Source organism: Carassius gibelio, chromosome B24 (genome assembly GCF_023724105.1).
Source record: "Carassius gibelio isolate Cgi1373 ecotype wild population from Czech Republic chromosome B24, carGib1.2-hapl.c, whole genome shotgun sequence".
Taxonomy (NCBI): Eukaryota; Metazoa; Chordata; class Actinopteri; order Cypriniformes; family Cyprinidae; genus Carassius; species Carassius gibelio.
Window position 1 is genome coordinate 13,065,244 of NC_068419.1, and position 25,708 is coordinate 13,090,951.

At 36.5% G+C, this 25,708-nt stretch overlaps 3 protein-coding genes across 9 annotated transcripts in view; 2 read left to right on the forward strand and 1 right to left on the reverse strand.

Moving 5' to 3' along the window:
* Positions 1-3,049, forward strand: part of rttn (rotatin) — a 53,705-nt gene extending 50,656 nt beyond the window's left edge. For all 4 annotated transcript variants that reach the window (XM_052596737.1, XM_052596738.1, XM_052596739.1 and 1 more), the window contains exons 45-49: positions 434-642; positions 843-1,119; positions 2,281-2,384; positions 2,626-2,695; positions 2,828-3,049. In XM_052596737.1, coding sequence (XP_052452697.1) covers positions 434-642; positions 843-1,119; positions 2,281-2,384; positions 2,626-2,695; positions 2,828-2,910 — 743 coding nt within the window. In that variant the 3' untranslated portion in view covers positions 2,911-3,049. The remainder of the gene's footprint in view (positions 1-433; positions 643-842; positions 1,120-2,280; positions 2,385-2,625; positions 2,696-2,827) is intronic.
* A 127-nt stretch (positions 3,050-3,176) lies between these two features.
* Positions 3,177-11,146, forward strand: LOC128013631 (CD226 antigen). 2 transcript variants are annotated; one of them, XM_052596744.1, is made up of 6 exons: positions 3,177-3,490; positions 4,540-4,866; positions 5,037-5,393; positions 6,200-6,296; positions 8,194-8,248; positions 10,139-11,146. In XM_052596744.1, the coding sequence occupies exons 1-6, from the start codon at positions 3,424-3,426 to the stop codon at positions 10,163-10,165; spliced, it is 930 nt and encodes a 309-aa protein (XP_052452704.1). In that variant the 5' UTR covers positions 3,177-3,423; the 3' UTR covers positions 10,166-11,146. The 2 variants fall into 2 exon arrangements, with proteins under 2 accessions (XP_052452704.1, XP_052452703.1); XM_052596743.1 differs by having other exon boundaries at positions 9,454-10,775.
* A 2,038-nt stretch (positions 11,147-13,184) lies between these two features.
* LOC128013632 (docking protein 6) overlaps positions 13,185-25,708 on the reverse strand; it is a 111,963-nt gene continuing 99,439 nt past the window's right edge. The window contains exon 8 of one of the 3 annotated variants that reach the window (XM_052596745.1): positions 13,185-14,333. In XM_052596745.1, the coding sequence (XP_052452705.1) occupies positions 14,182-14,333 (152 nt within the window). In that variant the 3' untranslated portion in view covers positions 13,185-14,181. Of the gene's footprint in view, positions 14,334-15,441; positions 16,180-17,728; positions 17,940-25,708 lie in introns of those variants that run through there. The other 2 variants (XM_052596747.1, XM_052596746.1) reach the window with 2 other exon arrangements.

The following is a 25,708-nucleotide window of genomic DNA, read 5'->3' on the forward strand; positions in this document are numbered from 1 at the left end:
CATATAAACAAACCGCTTTAAACAAATTTCACTTATTCATATACCAGTAATTATTAATAAATACTATATATATATAGTACATATATACATGTGTATATATATACAAATATACATGTGTGTGTATATATATATAGTATTTATTAATAATTACTGGTATATAAATAAGTGAAATGTTTGTTTAAAGCTGCAGTTGTTTTGTTCTGCAAGGTGTTTAGCCCCATTACAGGGCTTGGGAAGGTGCCCTTCACAGATGAGAAACACTGATTAACAGTGTTGTTTCCTTAACACAGTAATTTTTTCTTTCTGAGATTCAGTTGCCTTGTTTCTTGTAACACTTTGTATACGTTCTAGTCTTTTTCCATAATCATGGAAATCATGTTGTCCATATTCACGTTCTCTCTCTTTCGCTCTGTCTCTCTTTGGTCTCTTCCAGCATGCAGTGCTTTATGTAGCAGCAGCAGTGGTAGCTCTGGCTCAGTTCAGGCTGTTCTTCCTAAGACTGCGGTCACAAATTCACTGATGCATGGGGTGATGAAACTGGCCTCCCATGTTGCCCCTGACAACAGCAGCATCCACAGTCTGGCTTTCTCACTGCTGGTCAACCTGGCCATCTCAAGGGACTGCAAAGGGGTACTGCTGAAGGTAACTCACTGCTTGTGTTTAAAGCAAACAATACTTTAAGGGAGGAAGAAATATAACCTTGTGAGACACTTCGGCTGTAAATATGGCTAAATAATTCTCTCCAGCGAGAAAATCCTTATATGACTGCTTTGGTTGCATATCTGCTTTTTTGTTTCATAGAGAAGTGTTAACAAAACCACCTTTCTTGCTGTTTTTCCTAGAGCAACTTTCTGCAGCACTTCCTGTCTCTTCCTATGCCTAAGGCAGGTGGTCGAAGCGGCTGTCCGGCGGCGGAGCCTCTGTTCCTCTGGCTCAAGCTGCTGCTGAACGTGTCGTTTGGGGAGGACGGACAGCAGATGATCCTCAGGCTCCGAGGGGCTTTGGAGCTGCTGGTCGGACTGGCCCAGTCCAAACACTCCAGCTCTAAACCCACCATCCTGCTCATTCTCCACAACATCTGCTTCTGCTCCGCTAACAAGCCCAAAGTCTTAGCCAATGGTACGAGCGCTGGATTTACAGGGTTTTACATTTTAATGGTTGACCAACATGCCAATGCCAGTATCTAATAAGGCTCAGTGGGCATGTTTAAAGGGATAATTCACACAGAAAATGTATATTCTGTCATCAATTAGTCACGCTCATGTAGTTCCAACCTGTAAGACCTTTGTTCATCTTCAGAACACAAATCAAGATATTTTTGCCCAGAAAGTTAGTAAGGACAGATTGTTAAAATAGTCCATGTGACATCAGTGGTTCAACTGTAATTTTAATAAAGCTATGAGAACACTTTGTGTCTGCACAGAACGTATGCATCGGGATACCGTTGTGAAAGCGAGGTGGAGACTGACATGGAAGAGAAGAAATTGTTAAATGAAGTGTTTTTTTTTTTTCTTTGTGCACAAATAGATGTCTTACAGCTTTATTAAATAACAGTTGAACCACTTATGTCACTTGGACTATTTTAATGATCTCCTTACTACCTTTCTGGGGCTTGAACTTTTCAGTTGCATTGCTGTCTATGCAGGGTCAGAGAGCTCACGGATTTCATCAAAAATTATCTTAATTTGTGTTCTGAAGATGAACAAAGGTCTTACACGTTTGGAACGACATGATATAAAACCCCACATATATATATATATATATATATATATTAGGGTTGCATGATAAACTGATAAACTGGTTCTGTAATCAGCGGTAAATCTCCATGTGAAATCAGACCTTATGTATATCTTTTTGTAATTTTTTTTTTTGTTAGGTCTGTGATGTAGATTCTAGTCTTTCGAGATCAATTTGACACTGCAGGTGTAAAAATAAGCAACCACACCTAGCATTTTTGTCTAGCTACATACAAACACCGAAATCCGGATGTCACAACAGCCGCAATGTAGTGATAATACCTTTACACATCAAACCAATGTTTCCGCCCAATTCCTTTTTATAGAAAGTGCAGATGTTTGACTTGACATGATTTGAATATGCACATGAAATAAACACTACTAAGAAATGTAGTTAAAAATTGTTATAAAATTATGTAATTTGTGTGTGTGTGTGGTAGAGATAGAGAGAGAGATGAGATTTTTTTTTTTTTTTTTTTTTTTAAGTTTTACGTATAAATACATACATGAATATAAAATTGTATCTAAATATTATATATTTCAGATAAAGCTGTTGAGCTGTTAATCTCTTGTTTGGGCAGTAGCTCATCAGAAATATGTACCATAGGAGCTTCTGCGCTTTGGGCTCTGTTGCACAACAATCAGAAGGTAATGTCATTTATTCAATGGCATCTTGTTATTATATAATGACATTATGACAACATGAATACTGAAATATTGGGAAAAAATATTGAATAGTACTACTAGAGTCAATCAGTAGTTCTTTGGCACCTATTTAGGATTCATGATCATTTTTTGAACACAAATTACATGCGTCTCTGACGTCTCGCACATGCATAATCAGCCTCACCTTTATCTTCCCATTTCCTGCATATCTCCTCTTACAAAGGCAAAGGCCACTTTGAAGTGTCCTTCCATCAGACTGAAAGTTGAAGAGGCATACATGTCTGCCAAGAAAGGTGGGAATATATTCAGTTTGATCATGGTAGAGCCTCTCATTTTTCCTCTCTGATGGTACTAGAGCAGTAGTGCATCAGGAATGGATCTTTCCTGAGAATCTGAGCTAACTGTCTGTTTGCTTGTTCATACAGATGAAGAACAGACAAGTGACAAACCCCTGAACGTCTATCTTCTGAAGTGCCTGAGGAATCTCAAACACATCTTCAGCTCCTAAATGCTTCTCCGAGATCATGAAAGTCACTTAATAATGTACTAATGTTTATTTATGTTTTAGGACAATATGGAATATTTCATTCGGAGTTTTTGTATTTATTGTTTTGCAGCAAATCAATAAATGAGCTGGTTTTACAGTAGACACCTCTCCATTCTTCAACTGTAAAAAAATTCACACACACTGTAAAAAACAAAAAACAAAAAAAAAAACTGTATTTTTGGGTGTACTATCACTTTCTGGATGAATAACATAAGATAATGATTTTTCCTTTCCTTTGTATTCTTTTTATTTTATCATAGGGGAATTCAGAAATTGGTTTCAAGCCTGCTCTTTCAGTTTCAGGTGAAAAAAACTAAAAAAAAAACTGTGTGGGGTAGAATTCTCGTTGGTCTCTAACAGTGTTTATCTGCTGGTTGAGGAAGTGATTGCAGAGACTTGCAGCTGAACACAGAAAGTGCTGTGGTCGCCTCAGTCCTCGTCAATGCTGTATTCATTCTGTCTCAGAGGAGCAAGATGGTGGCAGTACAAAAGGATTACTGGTACTTCTTGGTACTCATGATGCAGCTCTGTTTTCTAAAAGGTAATTTTTTTTAGCAAAGGTAGAAACTGTTGCTTAAAAAAAAAGAAAAACTATAGCCTGTTGTTTGATCTTAATTTATGTATATATCAAAGGATGTAAGCATGAATGGCGGTTCTTTAGCATGACAAACATTGTTCCTGTTTAATTATGAATTGAATTAACTCTCAGGGATGATAGGGTGAATATAAATCAGTTTTATCCTATACATTTTAAAGAAAAAATAGTCCGAAATGACTGATTTTTGATTTGTCATAATCCTTTCAAAAAGGAATGAGAATATGTGGTTACATTGAAAGTAACTTTGGTTTGTACTTGTGGTTGTTGGTTGCATGTTTTTGTTAGTTTAGTTCTATACGGGAGCAAAATACAATTTAATAACCATTGAAGTTTAGCTTTATAAGGCTATTCTGCTGCAGTTTCAATTAACAATGTACATGGTTACAGAGAAGCCACACCAGTGATTGTATTTTGGCACTCATGCCTTTCCTTTATTTCGGTAAAATGAATAAATCCTGGAAATATATTTAATATTTTAAATAATGTTTGTCATGGAATAGTCATTTTAATTGATACAAATCAGAATGTGTATCTGCTTAGCGATTACAAAAAATAATATCATGGTTTCCACAAAACAAAAATTTAGAACAACTTTTAAAGACTGATTGAAAAAAAAAAAACGATTCCTGAGCAGCTTTTTTTTATTGTAATATTTCACAATATTACCAGTTAGGTGGTAATATTGTGAATCATTGTGTATCTTTGTTAAAATAAATGCAACCTTGTTTGAGACCTCTTTCAAAAACCTTTTTTTTTTACGGACCCCACATTTTTGATTGGTAGAGTACTTCTAAAACACTTCATAAATTTTTTTGTTAAAAATATTAAATAATTATTTTTTCAATCCAGCAATTGCAAATGCCCAGAAAAAAAAGAAATGTTGGTCAGAAGGTGTACGTCAACCCTGACAATCTCTGCCAGTGTCTGTTGACTTGAAATAGTGTATATTTAGATGATTTTGTCTGATTCCCCACACTTTCATAATGTTCTAGGCTCCTTTCAGATGAAAGCCCCAGAATCAAAAGTCACACTGCAGGAAGGAATGGTATTGGACTGCCTGTGTCCGTGGATTGGCAAGCTCATTATGGTCACTTGGACTAAAAAGTCTCTTTCACAACCTCTAGCTGTTTATCATCCTCAGTATGGCTCCAACTATGAGCTATCATATGACGGCAGAGTGACGTTTCTGAAGTCCAGCGCGATGGATGGCAGCATTTCCATAATGAATGTCACTGAGGGCGACATCGGCCAGTATCGTTGCTCTCTGCAGGCTTATCCTCAGGGTTCATGGACCAAAGACACATTTGTCGAAAAAGCAGGTGAATTATATTTCACCATGTTACATTTTCCAACATTACAGATAAAAACATAGTGACCCAATAGGTTTAACCCTGAATTGTGATTCCAAAGTGTACAGTATGAATTGCATACTCCTATTCTATATCATATAGACTTATAATCCTTTTTATTTATTTATTTTTTTGTCTAGCAATCACCACCACCTTCTCAATGCACCCGGACACTAATTTGGTGGCCGCAGAGAACGACAACCTTACCATTATGTGTGACCTTGTCCATAGCAGTGAAGTTTATCAAGTAAGCATTGAGAAACTGGACACTGAGGTGGGCGGTAGTAATATTATAGCAACATGTCAGATGCTAGGAGGTAGTGTGGAGCTGACTGAGTTCAACAGTAGAGGACTACTGAACTGCAGTGATGCTATGGAGGTCAGTCTGCACATCACCAACATTGTCAAAGAAGATGGAGGACTCTACCGCTGCAACTACAGCACAAACGCCGGTGTCCGGTCCACCACAATCTTGCTGACCACTCTACCTGCTCAAGGTAGGACAAGGGCTGAACTATCTGTTTATTTCCAGCAGAGGCGCCCAAACTGTTCTCTACAAACGAGCAAAAAAACATTATGCATGGCATGATTTTTGTTGCTATTTTCCGCTTCTTGTTATCTGGTGGGCCAAATCAAAGGTCATCACTGACCAACTTTGGCCCACAGATCCTAGTTTGTACATCTCTGATTCACATGTTCTTTCCTTCACATATCCCAAAAATTATTTGGGGGGAGGGGTGAATTAAAATAAGTAATATTTGAATTTTGACTTGTTTTAGCTTGATTGGCCTCTTATTAAAAACAAGAACAAGCCATTGATGCCCCCTAGTGGACCCCGGATCCTTGGTTGGGAACCATTGCCATAGTAAAATTTACTTTTACAATTTTTTTTTCTATACACAAAATAGGAAATTGTCGAGAAAGTCAAGTCGTGTCGTCAAGTTGTGAAAAGTGTTAATGTCATGTAATATCATGTTATAAACATTTTTTACCTCCTTTGCAAATACAACAATTTTTACGCAATTGTTTTTTCGCCTTTTGTGACCAAAACAAGTGATCATTGTCAGCAGTGTAACAATTTATGAGGCACCACTCGCACAGAAATCAAACAATTTTAAACAGTGTTTTTTTATTTTTATTTTTGTCATTATGCTTGGAATAATGGACAGGTCCAGGGTAAATATAACTGTACCTTTGATACAAATTATTATTATTTATTTAATTTTTTTATGAACCTACAGTATGACCAACATCATTTAAATGACATTACTTAGGCTTAATGCTGTTTATCCCTTTTTTTCAGATTTTAGGGGTTTTCATCACATGCTTTATGTGTATATTGGAGGAGGGCTGGTTGGTGTCGCTCTGCTGATGATTTTATTACTGACGTGGCTGAACAGGTGTGTCATATTACCGTATTATTCGGCAAAGCCCAGCAGATTTATATATATATATATATATACACACACATATATATATATACACACACATATATATATATATATATATATATATATATATATTTTTTTTTTTTTTTTTTTACAGTGGCCCAGAAGTGCACAACACATCGAAATTAGCACAACACTATGGAAAAAAGCCACAACAGCGAACTTAGCACACCACACAAGTCAGACACAACGAAACACCAAAAAAATTGCACAACAAAATGAAAACAAGTCGCAATACAACAGAAACAAGCCCCAACAGCAAAATTAGCATAACACATCAGAAACCAGAAGCAACACAACAAAAGGGGTAACGTTACAACACAACAGAAACAAGTCGCAACACAACGAAAATTCAGCCTGATTAAATTGCAAATAAAGGCTGTTCACATCAAGGATGATAGCCATAAAGACAACGAAAAAGATAACGTTCTCAAAATTAAACAATAGCAGAGGCCACACCACAACTAACGTTAAAGGCACAGAGAAACTATATACATAGTTGAAATCACTTTCAGAAAAAAAACGTTTTCCAGTTGATGTACTATACACACTGACAGCCAATCAGAATCCATCCTGCTATAACGAGCTCGTGAATTTAAAGCGGCAGATGCGTGTGCACTTAGAATAAACAAACAATATTGTTCACTGGTGTGGATACTAATATCTTTATCTTTATAGTTATCATCCTTGGTGTGAACAGGGCTTATATCACTCGCATATGTGACTAAATCTTCACTCTGGGTGACTAAATGATGTCTAATATTAGGCAATGACTAATAAATTCTCAGATTTTACTCGCCAGTGTGTGAGTTGGAGACGTATAAGTTTAGCACAGAAGTATTTGAACTCTCCGAACACTGTCACTGACTGAGCGCATCTAGTGTGAACTCTAGTGTGAAGTGCGAAACTTGCCGTCGCTTTGGTGAGAGCAGAGAGAGTCTTAAGGTGCGTTCACACCAGACGTGAATGAAGCGTTAAGTGCAAGTCATTTACATGTCAAGTCATGTATAGTAAATCAGTCTGGAGATTCAATTGCCAAGGTGTCCATAGAGGGTTGGAAATTGGAAATGGAACAATGGAAACCAGCCGCAACACAACAAAATTGGCACAACACAACAGAAACAAGTCGCAACACAGTGAAATTGGTGCAACAGAAACAAGCCGCAGCACAACGAAACTGGCACAACACAATGGAAACCAGCCTCAACACAGTGAAATTGGTACAATACAACAGATACAAGTCACACAACACAGCAAAAGTGGCACAACTCAAACGAAATTGGCACAGCACAATAGAAACAACTGTTGTGCACTACTGGGCCTTGAGGTTCAAATCTTCTTGAGTACTTGAGTATAGATGTGCTTGAGCAGGTGATAAACAGCAAAAAGCATCATTTCCTGCATTAATTCCCAGTTTTTATGTGGAAATCATGAGGGTTAACATAACTTAGAACAGGAAGTATGGACGGATTAATTGCTAGTATAACATCGCAGACAGGGTTCTGTGCTTCTTGTGACTGAATTTGGATTGATGTTTGAAGGACAATGCATTTCCCATAGCTTTCATTAGGTATGAAGTAATAAGCATCTGGTTTGTCTGTTAAAAGGTCTCTCAGATAATTGGCTGTGAAATCCCATCCCCTCCTCGTCTTCACCATATGTCCAACACACTCGCTGCCAGCCTCACTAAGTTTTATACTGAGTGTGCAGTTTGTTATTTTGCAGTGAAGCGAGGTTATCTCTATACTGCAGTGTTGGCTTTCCTGCTCCTTAATAAAATGATTAAGCGACCTCTAATGTCTGTCACATAGAGTAAACCGTCACTCAGTTTCTAAACTGGTTTTCACAGGATGAAAAGGAAGAAAGAGGACTACAGAATCAAACTGCACCCTGCCAAAAGACAGGTAAATACATCAGTCAGTTTTGCTCTGCACAGCTGAGCATGTATTGTTGCCTTGTGGAATGTCCTCGACCATATTTCACCACAGAAATATGGTCGAAATATGGTTTTTATGATGCACTGTGACTAACTTTGCTTGCTTTACTTCATTACTCCTCCAAAATGGTAGTGTGATTAAAAACTATCTTTTTAATACTATAATAAGAGGGTAATTAATAATCTGGGCATGCTGAAATTGAATTTATTATAAACAAAAAGTTTAAGCCAGTACATTAAATACTACAATTAAATATTAATAAGTATTTACTACAATTATGCAATTTATAACAATTATTTTTAAACATCAATATTTTACTATATTAACACTATTGTCATATTCTAATAATACTTTTCTTATTTGTATTCATGAAATACATTTAAACATATTTAAATATATTTAATATATTTAGATATCATATTTTTATATATATATATATATATATATATATATATATATATATATATGTATGTGTGTGTGTGTGTGTGTGTGTGTGTGTATGTATTGTTTTATTTCACACAAGTATAAATTAAATATAATAGTATAAAAACTTGTATTTAGCTTTGATTTACTGTAATTTCAGTTCTAGTAAGTTATTTTAGTACTTCAACTTATTTAATTTCAATTACAATTTTCCATCTCACATTTATATTTTATGAATTCATTTGTATATTTATTTTATTGACACATTTATAAAAAATGTTTTGTTGTTTTTTTGTTTTATATATATATATATATATATGTGTGTGTGTCTGTGTGTGTGTGTGTTTTACTTAATTATAAGTAACACTGAAAATGACCTGGACATATTTCATAAAATTCAGCCTGCTGAATATTCCAGCCATATTTAATTGTTGGGATTAATATGATAAATCAGTAACAAGAATTGTATCTATATTCCATATATCCACTTCAAAAACACAAAGCAAATATACCACACACATCCATTCCAATATCTCTCTCCTGAATCCATTTCTACTTCACACAATATACTTTAGAGAAATTCAGCATTTTATATTTTCTGATATAATATTTCTTATATTGCATTGAACAGTGTTGTCATGTCTGCGTAACTGCTACTAATGAAAGTCCCTTAACACTAATGTTGTGCAGTACGTCTAATGCTCATTTTCCATTCACAACTCACTCTGAATGTTTTCTCTCTATAACAGCGTAACACATATGACCATGGCTGTGTCTATGACAGGATGAAAAAAGGGACCAGAAGTGGGGCAGGAGATAAAGATATATACGTAAACTTTCACATAGTGAGAGCTCATGAAAAACACAAACAAAAGAGATGAGATATAGTCCCATTCTGTAGAGCTCAAATTGAAAAATTGGAACTAGCTGGAAATCATAAAACACAAATCAGTGCCAAGAAATGCTTTTGCACCTGAATACTAATGGATGGATCAGAGGGGAAATCACTAATGCAGAAGATTAATGGAGCCATGCATATAATTTGTCATTTTATGAACCACTACTACCAGCAACATCGTCATCTTCATCATTACATTAACCATTCCAGCCTAGCCCTGAACCCAGATTACATGACATTTCTTTGCATAATGGTGCTGGATGTTGGCTGCTCATGACCACTTTGGGAAAATGTCCTCTGCTCCTCGGTGAAGTCGGTTTGACAGGTAATCTTCTTAAGAAGCTTTCTGGAATGTATCAAAGCCAGATATAAGCCAAGCATGGTCACTGTGAGCAGATGCCGAAGCGACACTTTACTTTGAGCGACTCTAATTATCAAATGATTGGACCTCAGAGGGCTTTTGAGTGGATGAATCTTCTCAAGATCACATCCTTGTCTCTTGTCTCAGTTTGAGTCCGAATGCTTTCTCTCCGCAGAAATGGAAGTACCAGCCTCACGAATGAAAATGAGAAAGGAGGATGTCTTGAACTAGGATAAGTGAACTGACAATGTTCAGCTTACAGGCGGAATATGATTTGTTTGTGAGATATGACTTTAAATGATTAAAGATCATTCGAGAGTTCAGATGTGATGTTTGAGCAAAAAGCACTTAACATGTGCAGGAATAAAAGGAATCACATTTTGATGCATCTACAAATCAAAAATTAGGCTTGATAGGATTTGGTCTCAAGACACTGTATTATGCCTGTATGATGTTGTTGATGTATGTTCTTTAAGACTCATATAAAAAAAGAAAAAAAAGAATGACATTTAATGTTGACTTTTTTCTTTTTTATACTCATTTAAAGGGGACATCGGATGCCCATTTTCCACATGTTTAGAATGATTCTTTAGTGTCTTAAAAGTCTATGACATACTTTGGTTAAAATTTCAAAAATAGCTCAAATTTCCAGTAAGACGTTTTAGTCCATGTTTAGTCCACGTCCATTTTTGCCGACATCTGCTCCAGCGATGATACAATGGCGGACTGATGACAGCTCACTCAGGACGGCTATAAAGTAAGAAGCCAGTGTCAATCAACAATTGTGGGAGGCTTAATATGAGAAAGGGGAAATTACTTGACTTAAGATAAAAAAATAATAATAAAAAAAAATGACCTGAAGAAAAAAAAAAAGAGGGCATATCTTTATTAATTTAGGGTGGTTGTGTAAACACATTGCCAACACAGATTGCAGTTCAAACAACATGTAAAAGTGTCTGTCATATCTGATGACGCCTTTAAGTAACATGAACAACTCTTAAAGGTTAAAAAAACACATCTAAAGTTTGGGATCCAATGACATTAAATACATTTATATTACAAAAGATTTATACTTCAATTGAATGTGGTTATTGTAAACTTTCTTAAAGGGATAGTACACCCAAACATTTTGTCGTTAATTACTCACCATCATGTTGTTCCAAGCCCATAAGACCATCGTTCATCCTCGGAACACAGATTAAAATAATTTGAAACATTCCAGGAGCTCTCTGACCCTGCATAGACAGCAGGGATCCTAACATGATCAAGAAACATGAGATCGTTAAAATGTGACGTCAGTGGTCCCACTATTATTTTACAAAGCTTTGTGCACAAAGAAAACAAAAATAACTTCTTTCAACAATTTTTCTCCTCCGAGTCAGCACATAGCACCATTTTGGAGAATATCATATACGTAAACTATGTTCTGTGTAAGCAGCACCGTTTGCGAGTACGCCGTTTACGTTGTTTACGCAAGCAAACAAGTGCTCAAATGATGGTTAGCTACTGAGCCACTGAGTCTTCTTACCTGTTCAGCAGGGAAAGGTCTTTTAACCCTTCAGATTTTGCCAGTTGTCACCATTTCTCGAAAGCCATGCCGATATTTACTCTCGTGTTAGCACATACTTGACGCTGTCTTTTGCAGACTCTCCACAGTTTGAGATGCTTCCGCCTTTGTCAACGATGATTGCCACTTAGATCTTTACTGATTTAAAGCATCGGGATGACATGCTTATATTCTAAGCAACAGTTCTGAGAACACTCTACAAAGCTCCACAAACAGGATTTATAGTAACTGTTTTATTACCGCCAGTTTCCAAAAAAATCTGACCCTACACCTTTAATTCTAAATCATTATTATAAGTTTACCGTGGCAAATTGAGGAAAGAAGACAGCTTTGACCAGAACACAGTTCTGTCTTATGTATGTGCCAATAACCAATTTTTGTTCATTTAACCAAAAGTTACATATTGCAGTTTAAGCACCAAATGAACATAACATAAAAATGTTATTGAATATTATAATTATTATCATTGATGCTACATGTAGCTATGCGTGTTACAAATCATTTCTATTTTAAAAATAAATGCTGCTCTTTTGAGCTTTCTAATCATCCCGAAAGTGCAAATTTTGTGGAAATATTCAATTTCAATATTCAGTCGACAAAAAATATTTAAGCAGCGCAACTGTTTTCAACATTCAGATAGTTTTCATATTGTTATTCCCTTATATGTTTAAATCAGCCAATTAAAATGATTTCTGAAGGCTCATGTGTCACTGAAGACTGCAATAATGATGCTGAAAGTTCAGCTTTGCCATCACAGGAATAAATTGCATTTGAAATATATAAAAATTTTAATATTTAACAATATTACTGTTTTACTGTATTTTTGATCAAATAATCTGCCTTGGAATATATTATATACATATATACATTCATTTTCTGTGAATTGTTTCTTTGTCACAGATGCATATACTGTACTCGGGGGTTTATGTAAAGTCCATTCAGTTTATTTTACTCAGTAAACATTGACATATCCACACAGGACAAAATTCTACTTAATGCCATAAAATAAAACCTGGATTTAAAAAAACAACATACAATTACAAATAAGCGTACACGCGCAAACTGAAACCTGTGTAAATGCCAAAAACATAACCCAGAAAGACATTATACAAGAAACGATTCCTGAAAAAGCTCCAAAGGGAATTTACAAGTAATGTTCGAAACTTTGGATTACCATGGATTAAAACAGTGTTTTAGAAAAGGGCATTCCCTTTTTAAAGACATTTTTAATGAAGAACAATGCACACTGCAATAAAGCAGGTTAATTCACATTCAAGTGCTACTAAACGCTGACTAGAATGAATTCTGAGTAAATAATTACAGATGGGAAAAAATGGAGGGGGGTCTTCATGCGCTTCTCAAACCTTTAGCTCCCCATCATGAGTCATGACATGATCATTTGTGGTGTTATTCAGGTTGTAACAGGTTTTTCTAGCACAATTAGACCAAACATCAACAGTCATTTAAAGGTACTTCATGGTAGAGTACATCTGAATTGATTGTCGCACCGAATGCGTTATTGTTTCTGTGCACACTTCTATCATCCACTGTCAAGACCATATGAACCTTTAGGACCCATTCAGTAGAGTTATTGGAAAAGGATTTCCCTGCAGGGAGAGAATAGATATTTTGTTCTGCTTTTAGACAAATGCAGTGTCAACGTATAAACGTAATTCAGTTATAAACATGTTGGATGACTAGCAGGATGCTAATTTAATCAGCGTTCTAGCCAGAGTCTCGGGCTAGAAGAGTCTGAAGGCACTTCTTCTGCAGAGTGAGAAGATTCAGGATAACCGAACCTCTCGTCCAGTGTGTAGACACATTTCAGAAATTAGTTTCATATAATATAAGGGGGAAAAGATGAGTTGGAATAGTTCGTCCAAAAATTCTAATAAAATTGCTTTTCATATTTCAGACATCCTGGGATGTGTTTCCCAAAGCAACTATAGTCGCATCATTACCAATAGAGTTCAATGGAACCTCTGAACATACTTAGGCCTAGAAGTAAATTAATCATTCAGACTGTTTTTGTGAACTAGATCCACTGATTCATTGAAAATATCTGTGATTTGTTCATTATTTAAACAAGCAAGTCATACCAGTTTGGAAAGTGAACAGAAAATCCATTTTTGGGTGAACTATTCCTTTAAAAGTGTACATTTTTCCCCATTTCCCACACTGCTTGTATCTACAGACAACATGGCTGCACATATTAAAACCCAAAGCAAATGACAAAAGTGCAAAACAAGCTCTAATGTAAAAGTGCAGGGTGCTAAATCACAAACAGATAGACTCTTGTTTGACAGAATCTAAGTGCGTCACGACGACAGACAAAAATGCAGGAAACTTGTGGTGTTCAGCGCTGCAGCGCATTCATATGTACAGTAAATCTGAAAAATAACTCCAGAAAGTCCATTTGTCTTAAACCACACAAGGAAAATAAAGATTATTTTACAACTTTTTGCCATTTTTTTTTCCCTTTTCTTTTCGACGTACAAAAAGAGGCTCCTAGAGTTTTTAGTATACACACTGTTCTACAAATAATTATTAAGTCATACATATACATACATATAGAGAGAGAGTTCATACTGTACATGTGTCTATTATGAGCTTGCTAAAGCTTTGGAATGTCCGTGAGTCGTGGCTTTTCATCAGCGGAGCGGCGAGCTGCTGCAGTCCCTGTCGCAGCCGCTAGAGGCCGCCGTCGCTTGCTCCTCCTGCTTCCGTTCCTCCTCCGTCTGCTCGGAAAAGAAGCTTTGAAACGTCTGCGCTCGTGGAATGAGCGTCATAGTCAAACTCGTACCTTGAAAAAGCCAAAGAGATCATAAAGCGTGTTATCGACACGGCACCGATTCCAAAAGACATTTGAGTAAAGATAATAGAAGTGTACGGCAAAACACATCCCTGCGCATCGATTAGCTTGCGCTTTTGAATGCAGCATTGATCGCCTGTGCATTAATATCACACCGTTCCTCAAACAAGACGGAGAAAAGATCTTGGCAACTCTCCAGCTATCAGTGTTTGGCACGCTCACAGGAGAGGAAGATGGCTCAACTCGATTTTCTAGAGGTGATTGTGTGATCAATTATGGATGAGGAGAAGTAGAATATCCAGGGTGAAACGAGGATACTTGCTCTCTAAGTAGGCGAAGCACACAAAACTTGTTTCTTAACAATCCCAAGCCCATATATAGAGCACTGCCTCAAACAAATACAAGCTCACCGAGTTGAATGACACAGACCTTATTTAGGATCCAGCCGAGTCGCTTCTGGTATTTCATGGAAGACTGTAACTTGTTACAGGTGGGTGGGTTAGTTTGGGTAAAGTGTTTCTTTTCTTCTTCTTTTTTTTGGGAAAAACCAATGTATTTTGGTGCATGAATCCTGCGCCAGTTATCTGTCCCCAATTCGCATACTATCCGTCCTTAATAATAATTAGTGCGTCCCAAATCATAGTGTTTTGAGAATAGAATGCCAAAGGTGCATACTTTTTCCAGTATATTTATGCTTTTCACATATCACCACATAATGTCTTGTAAACGGTCTCATTTTATCTATTAACAATGTATAATAATTTTGTCTATTAGTAAATTAATCTAATAGATATTGCTGGGATCAACTCATCCACGGATGCAGTAAAGCCTGACAAATTAAATAGTAAAGCCTGACAAATTAATTAAAGTCAGATGAAATTTTAAAAAAGGCCATTTAAATCATTGAGATCTTTATAAGCCGACTCCTTACAAAAAAAAAAAAAAAAATGCATATAAATATCTGTTGTCACTCTATATCTACCAACAATGTCTTACAATGATATTTAAATGCTTGTTGTATGATCAAAGCTTTATCATTTTTATTTGATGTATTATTAATCATTTATATATTTTTTTTAATTTTTTTACAGCTGACTCTAACAACCCACCCTTACATATCTGTTAATCTGTAAAGATCTACTGCAACTTCCGTTTTATCCCAACTTTAAATGTACAGTACAGACTTAAAGGTGGTAATGTGCCCCAATAGCTAATATAACAGCATTTACTTTCCTACCACTAGAGTACAGTCCTGTGTGTAATAGAAGCAGTCAGTCACACTTTGCTTTGTGCCAATACACAGTGCAAACAAATATACATGAGTGTGCAAAAGTTTCATTTTTATACATGCACAATTTGTACTATTTATAACTTGTTGGAATGCATTTCTGAGACCTTGACCTTACTTGTCCACACATAATGCTTTGCTTAGCAGTCATTAAAACATCACTGACATGTCTTTTTTAATTGCATCTTTAATTGTGTGAACTAGTGAAGATCAAATCTGATCCCCCTCGTGTTTTCCTGAAAATTCCAGGCAGGTGTGTTTGGGGGAGGGTTGAATGTGGCAGAACCGAGCGCTCCTGCTCTGCTACGTGATTCAGGCGGCACAGAAGGTGTCCTCTCATCCAGATGTCACACTTTTGATGTAAGCGGATTTGTGGGAGCCTGTATGAACCCAAGGGCAGTCGGAGCGCCACTTGTCCTGCATGCTCGGTAAACATGTTATGCCTCTGTGGCCCCAGCCAACAGACACCATCCACATGTGTGTTTCCATCACCTTAGGAAATTGCAGTCAGGGTACCGCGCCACAGATGATCTGAGCTGGCAGTGAGCGCTACAGGATGGAGGAAATGAAGCAACGGCCAGATAAACAGCACTTGGATGAACACGCACACACACATACACACATGGACACTCTCACAATATTTGCAATGTCTGGAGCCTACAAGCTGTATCACTTTCTTATAACAAAGGCAATACAGTGTACCTGCGCAGCCAGGGAACTGTGTCTTTAGCAAATACTGAGAGTCAAACTATAATGAAACACCAGACAATGTGACCGCAGTCTACATTATGAATGCATTATTCATTTCAACAGACATGTACAACAACAGGACATGAAAAAATGTGGGCACAAAAATTAATTTTGTGAACTTCAAGCTGCAGTAGGTAACTTTTGTAAATATATATTTTTTACATATTTGTTAAACCTGTCATTATGTCCTGACAGTAGAATATGAGACAGATAATCTGTGAAAAAAATCAAGCTCCTCTGGCTCCTCCCAGTGCTCCTATTGCCATTTGCAGTTACTGACCGCACCCTGTAAGAAATCAACCAATCAGAGCTGCGGTCCGTAACTTCGTTTGTGTTCAAAATGTAGAAAAATGTATATAATAAGCGAGTACACCATGAATCCATTTTCCAAACCGTGTTTTTAGCTTGTCCTGAATCACTAGGGTGCACTTCTAATAAATGTTTATATCCGGACTATTTTCGATTGCTTCGGGGGTACCGCGGCGGAGTAACCCAGTACCTTTGTGATTCTTCATAGACATAAACAGAGAGAAGTAGTTCCGGCTACGATGTTCTTCTGCAAGACGCAAGCAGTTCTGTTTATTAACCGCTAAAGCGTCAAAAGTTCCCTACTGCAGCTTTCAGGAAATTCAATATTATTGTTTATAGATTGTTATAATTTGAGATGATATAAATATATAAATAATTAATATTAAAATAATATATTAGTATCTAATTTGTCCAATGAATGTTTTATTATTTACAAGTTTCTAAAAAGAAAAAAAAACGTTTTTCTTGTAAGGTATTAAACACACACACACACACACACACACACATTTCTTGGTTAAAGGGATAGTTCACCCAAAAATGAAAATTATGTCATTAATGACTCACCCTCATGTCATTCCAAACCCGTAAGTAGAGCTGGGCGATTAATCGAAAAGTAATCAAATTCATAACCTCTAACCGACATAATTTTCCCATGTTGGTTATTTAGTTTTTTTAATCCTGTTAACACTTCCCCATTAAAAGCATACTAGCACGTGTGTAGTCACATGACTCTGCCCCGTCCAGTGAGTGGCATAAAAGCAAAACACGGAGGTTAATGTTGGTTCAACACATACTGATGGCGCATGAGCGGTGAGCCTCGAGTCTTAAGTAAACTTTGTCAGTTGTATTTGTTTTATGGTTCGGACATTCAAGCGATTAGATGATCAGATGTGTATTATTATATCAAGCTACCATGTTTGCGCAGCTGCATTGTGGCACGAACACTCATATAAACAGTATTCATTCATTCAAAACTGTATTCATTTTACTGGTAGTTCACATAATATGTCACAGTAACATATTGAGTAAAATGCACAGAAAATGTGTATTGATTTATTTTCAAACACTGGCATGGTGTTACATTTATTCTAACTAATAACATCAACAGAACTGCCGCTGTGTTTGACTCCCCAGTTTTGACTGCAAACAGCCAGTTGGCCAACACCATCAGTTCCCACCACAGGGGCTCCAACTAACAACGACCAGAGAAGAAAACAAGTGACAACCTCTCCATTCTTCTTCATTAGTTCCTATGAAATGACAGAAACCAAACAAGCTTTTCGTAGCCTCACTTGAAACAAGCCAGTCTTTATATTTATAAAAAAACGGTCATTATACTGCCGATCTGTTGCTCAAAGTTCTGGCTCGGTTTCAGTCGGGTAGGACAAAAAAAGGAATTATCTGCCGGGATGGTAAACAAGCATATTTGTTGTGTGCAAGACAGCTCCTGCTGCGCCGGGGCTCTGGGTTACACCACAGCTGTCTCACACACACACATAAATGTGTACATACACTCGCAGAAAAGGCTGCAGTACACTGATCTAACCTGGTGGGACACAGACGATTTGTCATTGGCTTGACATTAAAGCAAGGCGGGCACACCAGTCTAACTTAACACGGCAGCTCTAGAAAAACTACAGCATAGTATTGTAAGAGTATTGCGCTTGCTGTTGTATAACTGTTGTATATATCGTGCAAATTTCATTATTTTAATGCTTTGAAAAATTTTAATCCCTCACAAACATTCAAATATATTATTCAGTCACACTGACGGGTAGATGTAGCTGAAAAAAAAAAGACAGATTCAAGTGTAACTGCTGTATTTACAGTATGTCATCTCTGCCATTGCATCATGGGCTGGTTGCATCAGTTCAGTCTAGCTGTGGCATAAATGGGCACTAAGTTGCAACCAACGCACCACCAAAAATATGTGCATTATGCTGTTAAACGTAGTTACAACATATAAACAACCTCGCATATGAATTACATATTTATGAGCAGTGGTACTGTATTGGCTGCTGACTGCTAAGTTGTTAGTTACAGAATGAAACCGATCTAACATTACAAACTGAATACATTATTATGGCTAATACTGAAATTGCCCAACATTTTTCTACACAATTCCTAAACAGCGTCGATGGGTGTGGAAATTTCTATGGGTGATTTATTGACACTGTGCACATTTAAGAACACAGACACAACATCTAATTTTCAAAATGACCAACGCAATCTGTCAAGTGCAGCGCAAATTACTGTATTTTTCGGACTATAAGTCGCACCTGAGTATAAGTCGCAACAGTCCAAAAATACGTCATGATGAGGAAAAAAACATATATAAGTTGCACTGGACTATAAGTCGCATTTATTTAGAACTTAGAACCAAGAGAAAACATTACCATCTACAGCCGCGAGAGGGCGCTCTATGTCTTCAGTGTAGACTACGGGAGCACTGAGCAGCATAGAGCGCCCTCTCGCGGCTGTAGACGGTAATGTTTTCTCTTGGTTCATGTCTCTTAGTTCGTTTCTCTTGGTTCATGTCAAATTAATTTTGATAAATAAGTCGCACCTGACTATAAGTCGAAGGACCAGCCAAACTATGAAAAAAAGTGCGACTTATAGTCCGGAAAATACAGTAGTGATGTTATGTTCGTGATATGATACGTATGTGTGGAAAACAATCCTCTCCCTTCTACCATACGCTCTGTGTTCTCTGCAGTGCCTCCTCCAGATAACTATAAATGCAGCCCTTTTAAACACAAAATAGCTTAAAACATTTTTTTTTTTTTGCTTGTTAAATAATGGCACAAATACCAGTAATTTGATGTGCGCAAACATTAATAAATCTCTTTGTGTGATTAATTTTAATACACTCCTCATATAAGATTTTGCATCGGAAATGGAAGCTGTCATGTCGGTGTCGGTATGCATGGTTTGCCAACTTCCATTAAAAGAAAAAGATGTACATTCTCAGCCGCCATTAAAACCAAACATAAGAAGAAATGTACGTGCGTGATATGTGAGAATCAGTGAGGTCTGTTCTAGTGCGTCACACACGTTTGCGCTTCTGTGTTCAGCGTATTTGATCATCCATTTATCATTAACTTTAAAAAACCTGATTCGTCATCCTAATACACACACACATACACAGAGCTTATGTTTCTAAAGAAAAGTACAAAATATTATTTTCTATTTCAACAAAAACATGGTGGACATTCTTCAGATAAATGGTAAATTTAAAAGAATGAAATTGATTTGACTGGGATTTATTTATTTATTTATTTTTTGTCTACTACAGTACATACTTTTATGCATCAGTAAACTCTAATTTTCCTGCTTTGAAAGTTAATTTACATTAAGCCCAATTGGCTCACACATAACCTGCCATCACCAGACAGCCAGTCTCCGCAAGGTGATTACAAACTATAAAGGCCAAAGTAAATGAGCCAAACTAATGAAGGCAAAGGAAAAGGTATTAAGCAAAAGCCTCCATTTTCAAAAGTCTAAAATTGGGAAGTTGACATGTCCATTACTTTTCCCTTTGCATCATCCAAATTTCAGGCTAGACGTTTTACATATTTTAGATTTAATGTATTAATTTATTTATTTACACAGTTAATTTAAATAGTTGTGTGATGCAATAAATGTGTTGTTAAAAGTACAGATATTCAACTGAATTAACTAATATGAGGTCATAAAATACCAGTTATATACTGTATGTAAACAGACTTATTTTTTTACATATAAATTTGCGATTACACTTTTAATCGCAAAACTTTATAGATTGTTTACATCATCAGTATGTAGCTAATATGGCCATTATCAGCACAAAAATGAGTAACACTAGTTAACGAATACACAGCTGTAAGAGTAACAAAAATAACAATTCTCTGCAAAAGTACGCCTACTCATGTTTTTGCTGAGGGAAACACACACACACACACACACACACACACAGTACAATCTTTGACAGGGAACACAAGAGTCCCAATCAGTAGCAAAGCAAGGTGCAGCTGGTCAAAAGGACACACATGGGACCAATCAGGCTTATCAAACCACTCCAGAGCATTCCCAAGACCCGACACGGCAGCGTGTGAGCATGTATATATAATAAGAAAAGCTCTCGCCTTCCTCCTTGTCTGAATCTTCCAGAAAAGCCTCTTTATACCATCGCTGCTAGGTTGGAGCTGCTGGGAACGTGCTGTCTGGCAGGGAGGCACACAAATCGAGTCTGTTGTCTATTGATTTCAGATTACAGGGATGGTGGGGTATGCCAAGATGGGCATTTTTTAGACTGTATACGGACTTGACTGGCTCAGCAAGAATGTGCTTAGTGCAAGTGTTCATACAGTGGCATAAAATTCTTAGACTAGTCTTAAAAGTTAGTAATCTATTTTTTTATTTTTTATTTTGCTTTAAGACTGGACATAACATTTTAAAGTTGGTTACGTAAAATAGGTCTAATTTGAATCTAAGAAATATGTATCATTACCTGTTGGTAAGTACTAGTTGGTCAAACAGTCTTAACAGAGGCAGTTTATGCAAGTTTATGCATCTGGTCCCTGGAGAAAGTGTGGAACTGAATTAACCTGTGTGTGTCAATGAATGTGTCAAACAAAGAGTGAGCTCTCTGCTCACAGTCCACTGTTACAGTAATTATGCTAGATATAATTATGACACAAGGGGAGCTTTCTATAGTGGTGTAATTGAAAGCTTCACAGTACTGCAGCGTGTTAAATTACAACACAGGAAAAAAACGTGAAAATAAAAACACCTTAATATGGAAGCCTGTTGTCCCGCACAAAAAATAAAATAAAATAAATAATAATAATAATAAAAGGTAATTGCCACTTTTTATCTTGTATTTACCTTTTATTGCAATTCCGAGAAAAAAAGTCAGAATTGTGAGTTTATATCTCACAATTGTTATATTTTTTTCTTAGAATGCTGGGTTTATATCTGGCAATTCTGACTTTATAACAAGCAATTGTGACTTGAGTCAAAACTGTGAGATAAACTTAAAATTCTGAGGACCTAGATTTTTCCCCCTTAAAACTGGACTTTATAAGTTGCAATTTCGAGTTTATATCACAATTCTGAAAAAAATAAAAAATAAATTGCAAGATAGTCTCGCATTTGCCATTTTTTTCTGACTTTATTTCTTGCAATTGTGAGTTTATATTCCACTATTCTGACTTTATAACTCACAATTCTGAGATTATATCACACAATTCTGAGGGGGAAAAAATAAACTTGAAAGATTCTAAATAATTGAATAAATTGGATCAGCATGTACACTTTATGTTTACTCATAAACGGTAGGGCTCGGGGCTGTGTATTTCCAAGAATCTGGCCATATGATACGTATCACGATACAAGGGTTGCGATACGATATGTTGCGATTTTGTCAGCAAGGGACATATTAGGATATTTCTTGTTTTATTTCTTGACTGTATAGTCCTACTTTTGATTTACTTATCCAAAATTTGGCAAATTCTGTGACAGACAAGTACTGTAGTTGAATTCAAAGGCATTATTGTGACATTACTATTTCACCTTCTCTAAGGTGGTAAAAAAAAAAAGGTACTATAAGGCTATTTGTAACAGGAAGTATTTATTAATTGTGCTACATGTCAGGGGAATGAGGTGATCCATTTTTACCAGAACATACAGTATGACTCATATAATGTGAGTCAGCAAATCCATACCTCCTGACTACAAATTTATCTTGTGACCAAATGTACGCTGCCAGTTTGGCCCCTGTTTTCTATCTTTCACCTGAGCTGTGACTGAACTAGCATCAGCATAACACTTTCCAGGCATTATTTCTCATTAATGATTATATAGAAATCATACCTAAATGCTAAATATGGTGCTCAATAAATATTTCTTATTATTATCAATGCTGGAAAGGGTTTCTTTTGTAACATTATAAATGCCTCACTTTAAATTATACATTTTATGCATCCTTGCTGAATAAAAGTAGTAATTAAAAACAAAAAAAATCTGACCCCAAGGTGTATATATTTTATTTTATTACTTAATGACTTAAATAATAGTAATGACTTATTATTGAATACTTAGATTTACATTTTATTTTATTTAAACATTTGACTTTTATATAAAAAATATTAAAAATGTACACAAAATAATGAGCCGTTAAATGAATATACTGGACATTACATACAGTTTGTTAATGATCAGCTGTCACCAATTCATCATTGCTTACTGATTTATTAATGTAATATCCTTTCTTCAAGTGTGAATTATTAGATTTATGGCATGAACTGTATATTACTGCATGCAGCAGTGCGGTGGGTTGTTCATATGCATGCTGATTGATTAAAAAAACACATCTTTTGCTGTATATGCCATCTTACGCAGGTGGCGAAGTCCTCTATTCAGCACAATTCGTAAAGAGTGTGCTGTTGCACAGCAGAGATCTTTGTAATATTTTCCATTTTCCTCTCAGGGAAAGCGCGCACTCTCATTGACTCTTCAACCTAAACACCGTCCTTCAACATGGTGATGCACTCAATTTATTCATTGAAAAAAAAAAGCAGCATTCTGCTGAATTTGTATTTCTGAGGGAAGCTGATGAGGAGGGGGGAACATTCACTATATCAGGCTAACATCTCAACAATGGGAATGCCACAATGATGAATGAGACGGAGGTTTTAAGGCCGGCTGCCTTAGAGGCAGATACATCAGCAGCTGGAGCTGCCTCAAAACATTTTTTCACTGATTAGGGACGCAAATATTGTGTCATTATAGCCAATAATCTTTTTGTGCTCTCACACTGATGCATTCATATGTCCAAATTTCCTTGTGAAATTGCGTAACAGTAAAAGCACAGGTTATTCACATATGACAAAAGATGGTTTTGACAGCTTGATAAAAATGGAGGTACCAAACCCATGTGGTGTCCTGTTATCTCTCACCAGGCAGATTAACTCATTTCTCTCCCAGCAGATGGACATATCATTTCCCTAACCACATGGACCTCTCAGTTAACACACTCTTCCAATCCAACACTCAAAAGCATTAAAAATCCATGAAAAAAAGAAACCATTCAAATAGCAAGTAGATGCAATATATATTTTTGTAACATGGATATGCCATTTAAATGTGCGATTAAAAAAAAATCTATATATACTGTAGAATGACTAAGCTGCTCTTTTTCATACAATGAAAGTGAATGGTGATCACAGCCGTCAAGATTTTCAAATCAAGAATCTTAGTAAATCTCAATTTTAATTTGATCAGTTCCACACACAATGCTATTGTATATCTTCTGAAGGCTTAGAAAATAGTGCATGAGTCTCTCTTCAACACTTTCACTGTAAAGAAAAGAGCAGCTTGAATGTTCCACTGAAATTCTTTTTCCATGGAAGAAAGTAAGTAAAGAATAGTTAAAAAATAAACTATTCTGTTCTTCTGGTCTGTTCTCTTCACACAAAGTTATTGCAGAGATTCTGAAGACTGAAAAAATAGCGCACAAGTCGAAACAAACTACTTTTATAATAATTAAATTATGTTTTGGGGGGGCTTTCAAACTGGACAAACCTTTTCATTGTTCCTAGTACTATTGGGGCAAGTACCCACTTTTTGGTGTATTCGCACAGCAGGAACTAGGAATGGTTTTAGTTCTAGGAAATCCATTTGGAGGAACTAAATTAGCTCTTACTTCATAGTAGGGTCTAAAACTTCTATAAGAGCTACCAGTGATAAAAGTGTCTATTGCTAACCGTGGCTAAACGCATACAAAACACCGGCTACCTGACAATTTTAAAAAGTCATGTGTGAAGAAGAGACCTTCTTCACTGAACCAATGTTTTGTCTTTATGTGGGGGTATCAGAGTTCTAACCTGCAAAAGGAGTTAGATTGCGTTATTGATGTTGGTTTTATTATGGTTATATCTAATGCAGTTTGCATTTGTTTCTTTCCAAGGTTACATTATTGAGAATTAGACTAATGTAGAAGACAATGCACCAGGTAAAACATACCTTTCAATAGTATGCCCAAAAAGGGGGGCGGAGTCTAGACTTTATAAGCCTCATCCAGACTCCAGTTGGTTGCTTGTTCACCAAGTCAAAGCAAGCGTGCTACTGCGGTGCAGTAAGCAGAAAATACCATTTTGTACAGTGTGGATACATTTGTATATATTTGGATACTTATACATCTTTGATTTATTCATTCATTCATTTTGGGGCTGCTTTGGTACTTTGTATTTATTTGATTTATTTATTTTTTGTTGGGACTGTTCACTAATTGATTCTTTGCATTTGGACTATTGGACTTTCGGTACACCTGTAAATAAACATCACCAATACTCTAAAGAGCACTTGCAGGTGGAGCCATCCTTTTTTTTCTTTTGGACCTTAACACGCCCGCAGAAGACCCTGCCAAATGTCTACTGCATAACTTCACATCAAAAACAATGATAATGGCCTGTTGTCTGCAGCATTGTGTTCTTTTCTAAGCATTGATGATACATAACAATGCAAGTTGTTATAATAGATTTAGTCAAAATTTCAACCAGTAAAATGGCCCAAGGTGAAAATTGGCTGTCTAGGAACCTCCATGCTGGCTATTTCCTAGAACATCTCAGTTACTTATGTAACCATCATTCCCTGAAAATGGTAACAGAGACGTCACGTCGGTAATGACAAACAAATTGGGATCTAACATAGAGAAACCAACCCACTTCAAGTGTAAACCAAACGTTGGCACACGATGATTGCATCCAGCTTGCATCGCAGTGCAAGTATAACAAGGCAGCAGGTGCAATGCATACTCAGGTTTTCACTGAGGAGCCGAGCTGGTGACCCGCCAGCTCAGTAGTGGTACAGCAGCATTGAAAACAGGATGTGGCCTCTCCGTTCCCTCCTTCAGGGAATGAAGGTTACATATGAAACTGAGACATTTCCTTTCAGTTGGTCACTCTCGACATCACCTCAGTAATGACTGACTAATTGGGATCCCTACCAAAATGCCTTTCAGTGTCCTGTGCGAGCCTCC

Bases quoted from the DNA above. Each gene is read 5' to 3' on its own strand.
- LOC128013631 (XM_052596743.1), top strand. From the start codon at position 3,424: ATGGTGGCAGTACAAAAGGATTACTGGTACTTCTTGGTACTCATGATG. The intron at 4,867-5,036 runs GTGAATTATATT...TTTTTTGTCTAG, and splicing joins CACATTTGTCGAAAAAGCAG to CAATCACCACCACCTTCTCA. The intron at 6,297-8,193 runs GTGTGTCATATT...TGGTTTTCACAG, and splicing joins TTACTGACGTGGCTGAACAG to GATGAAAAGGAAGAAAGAGG.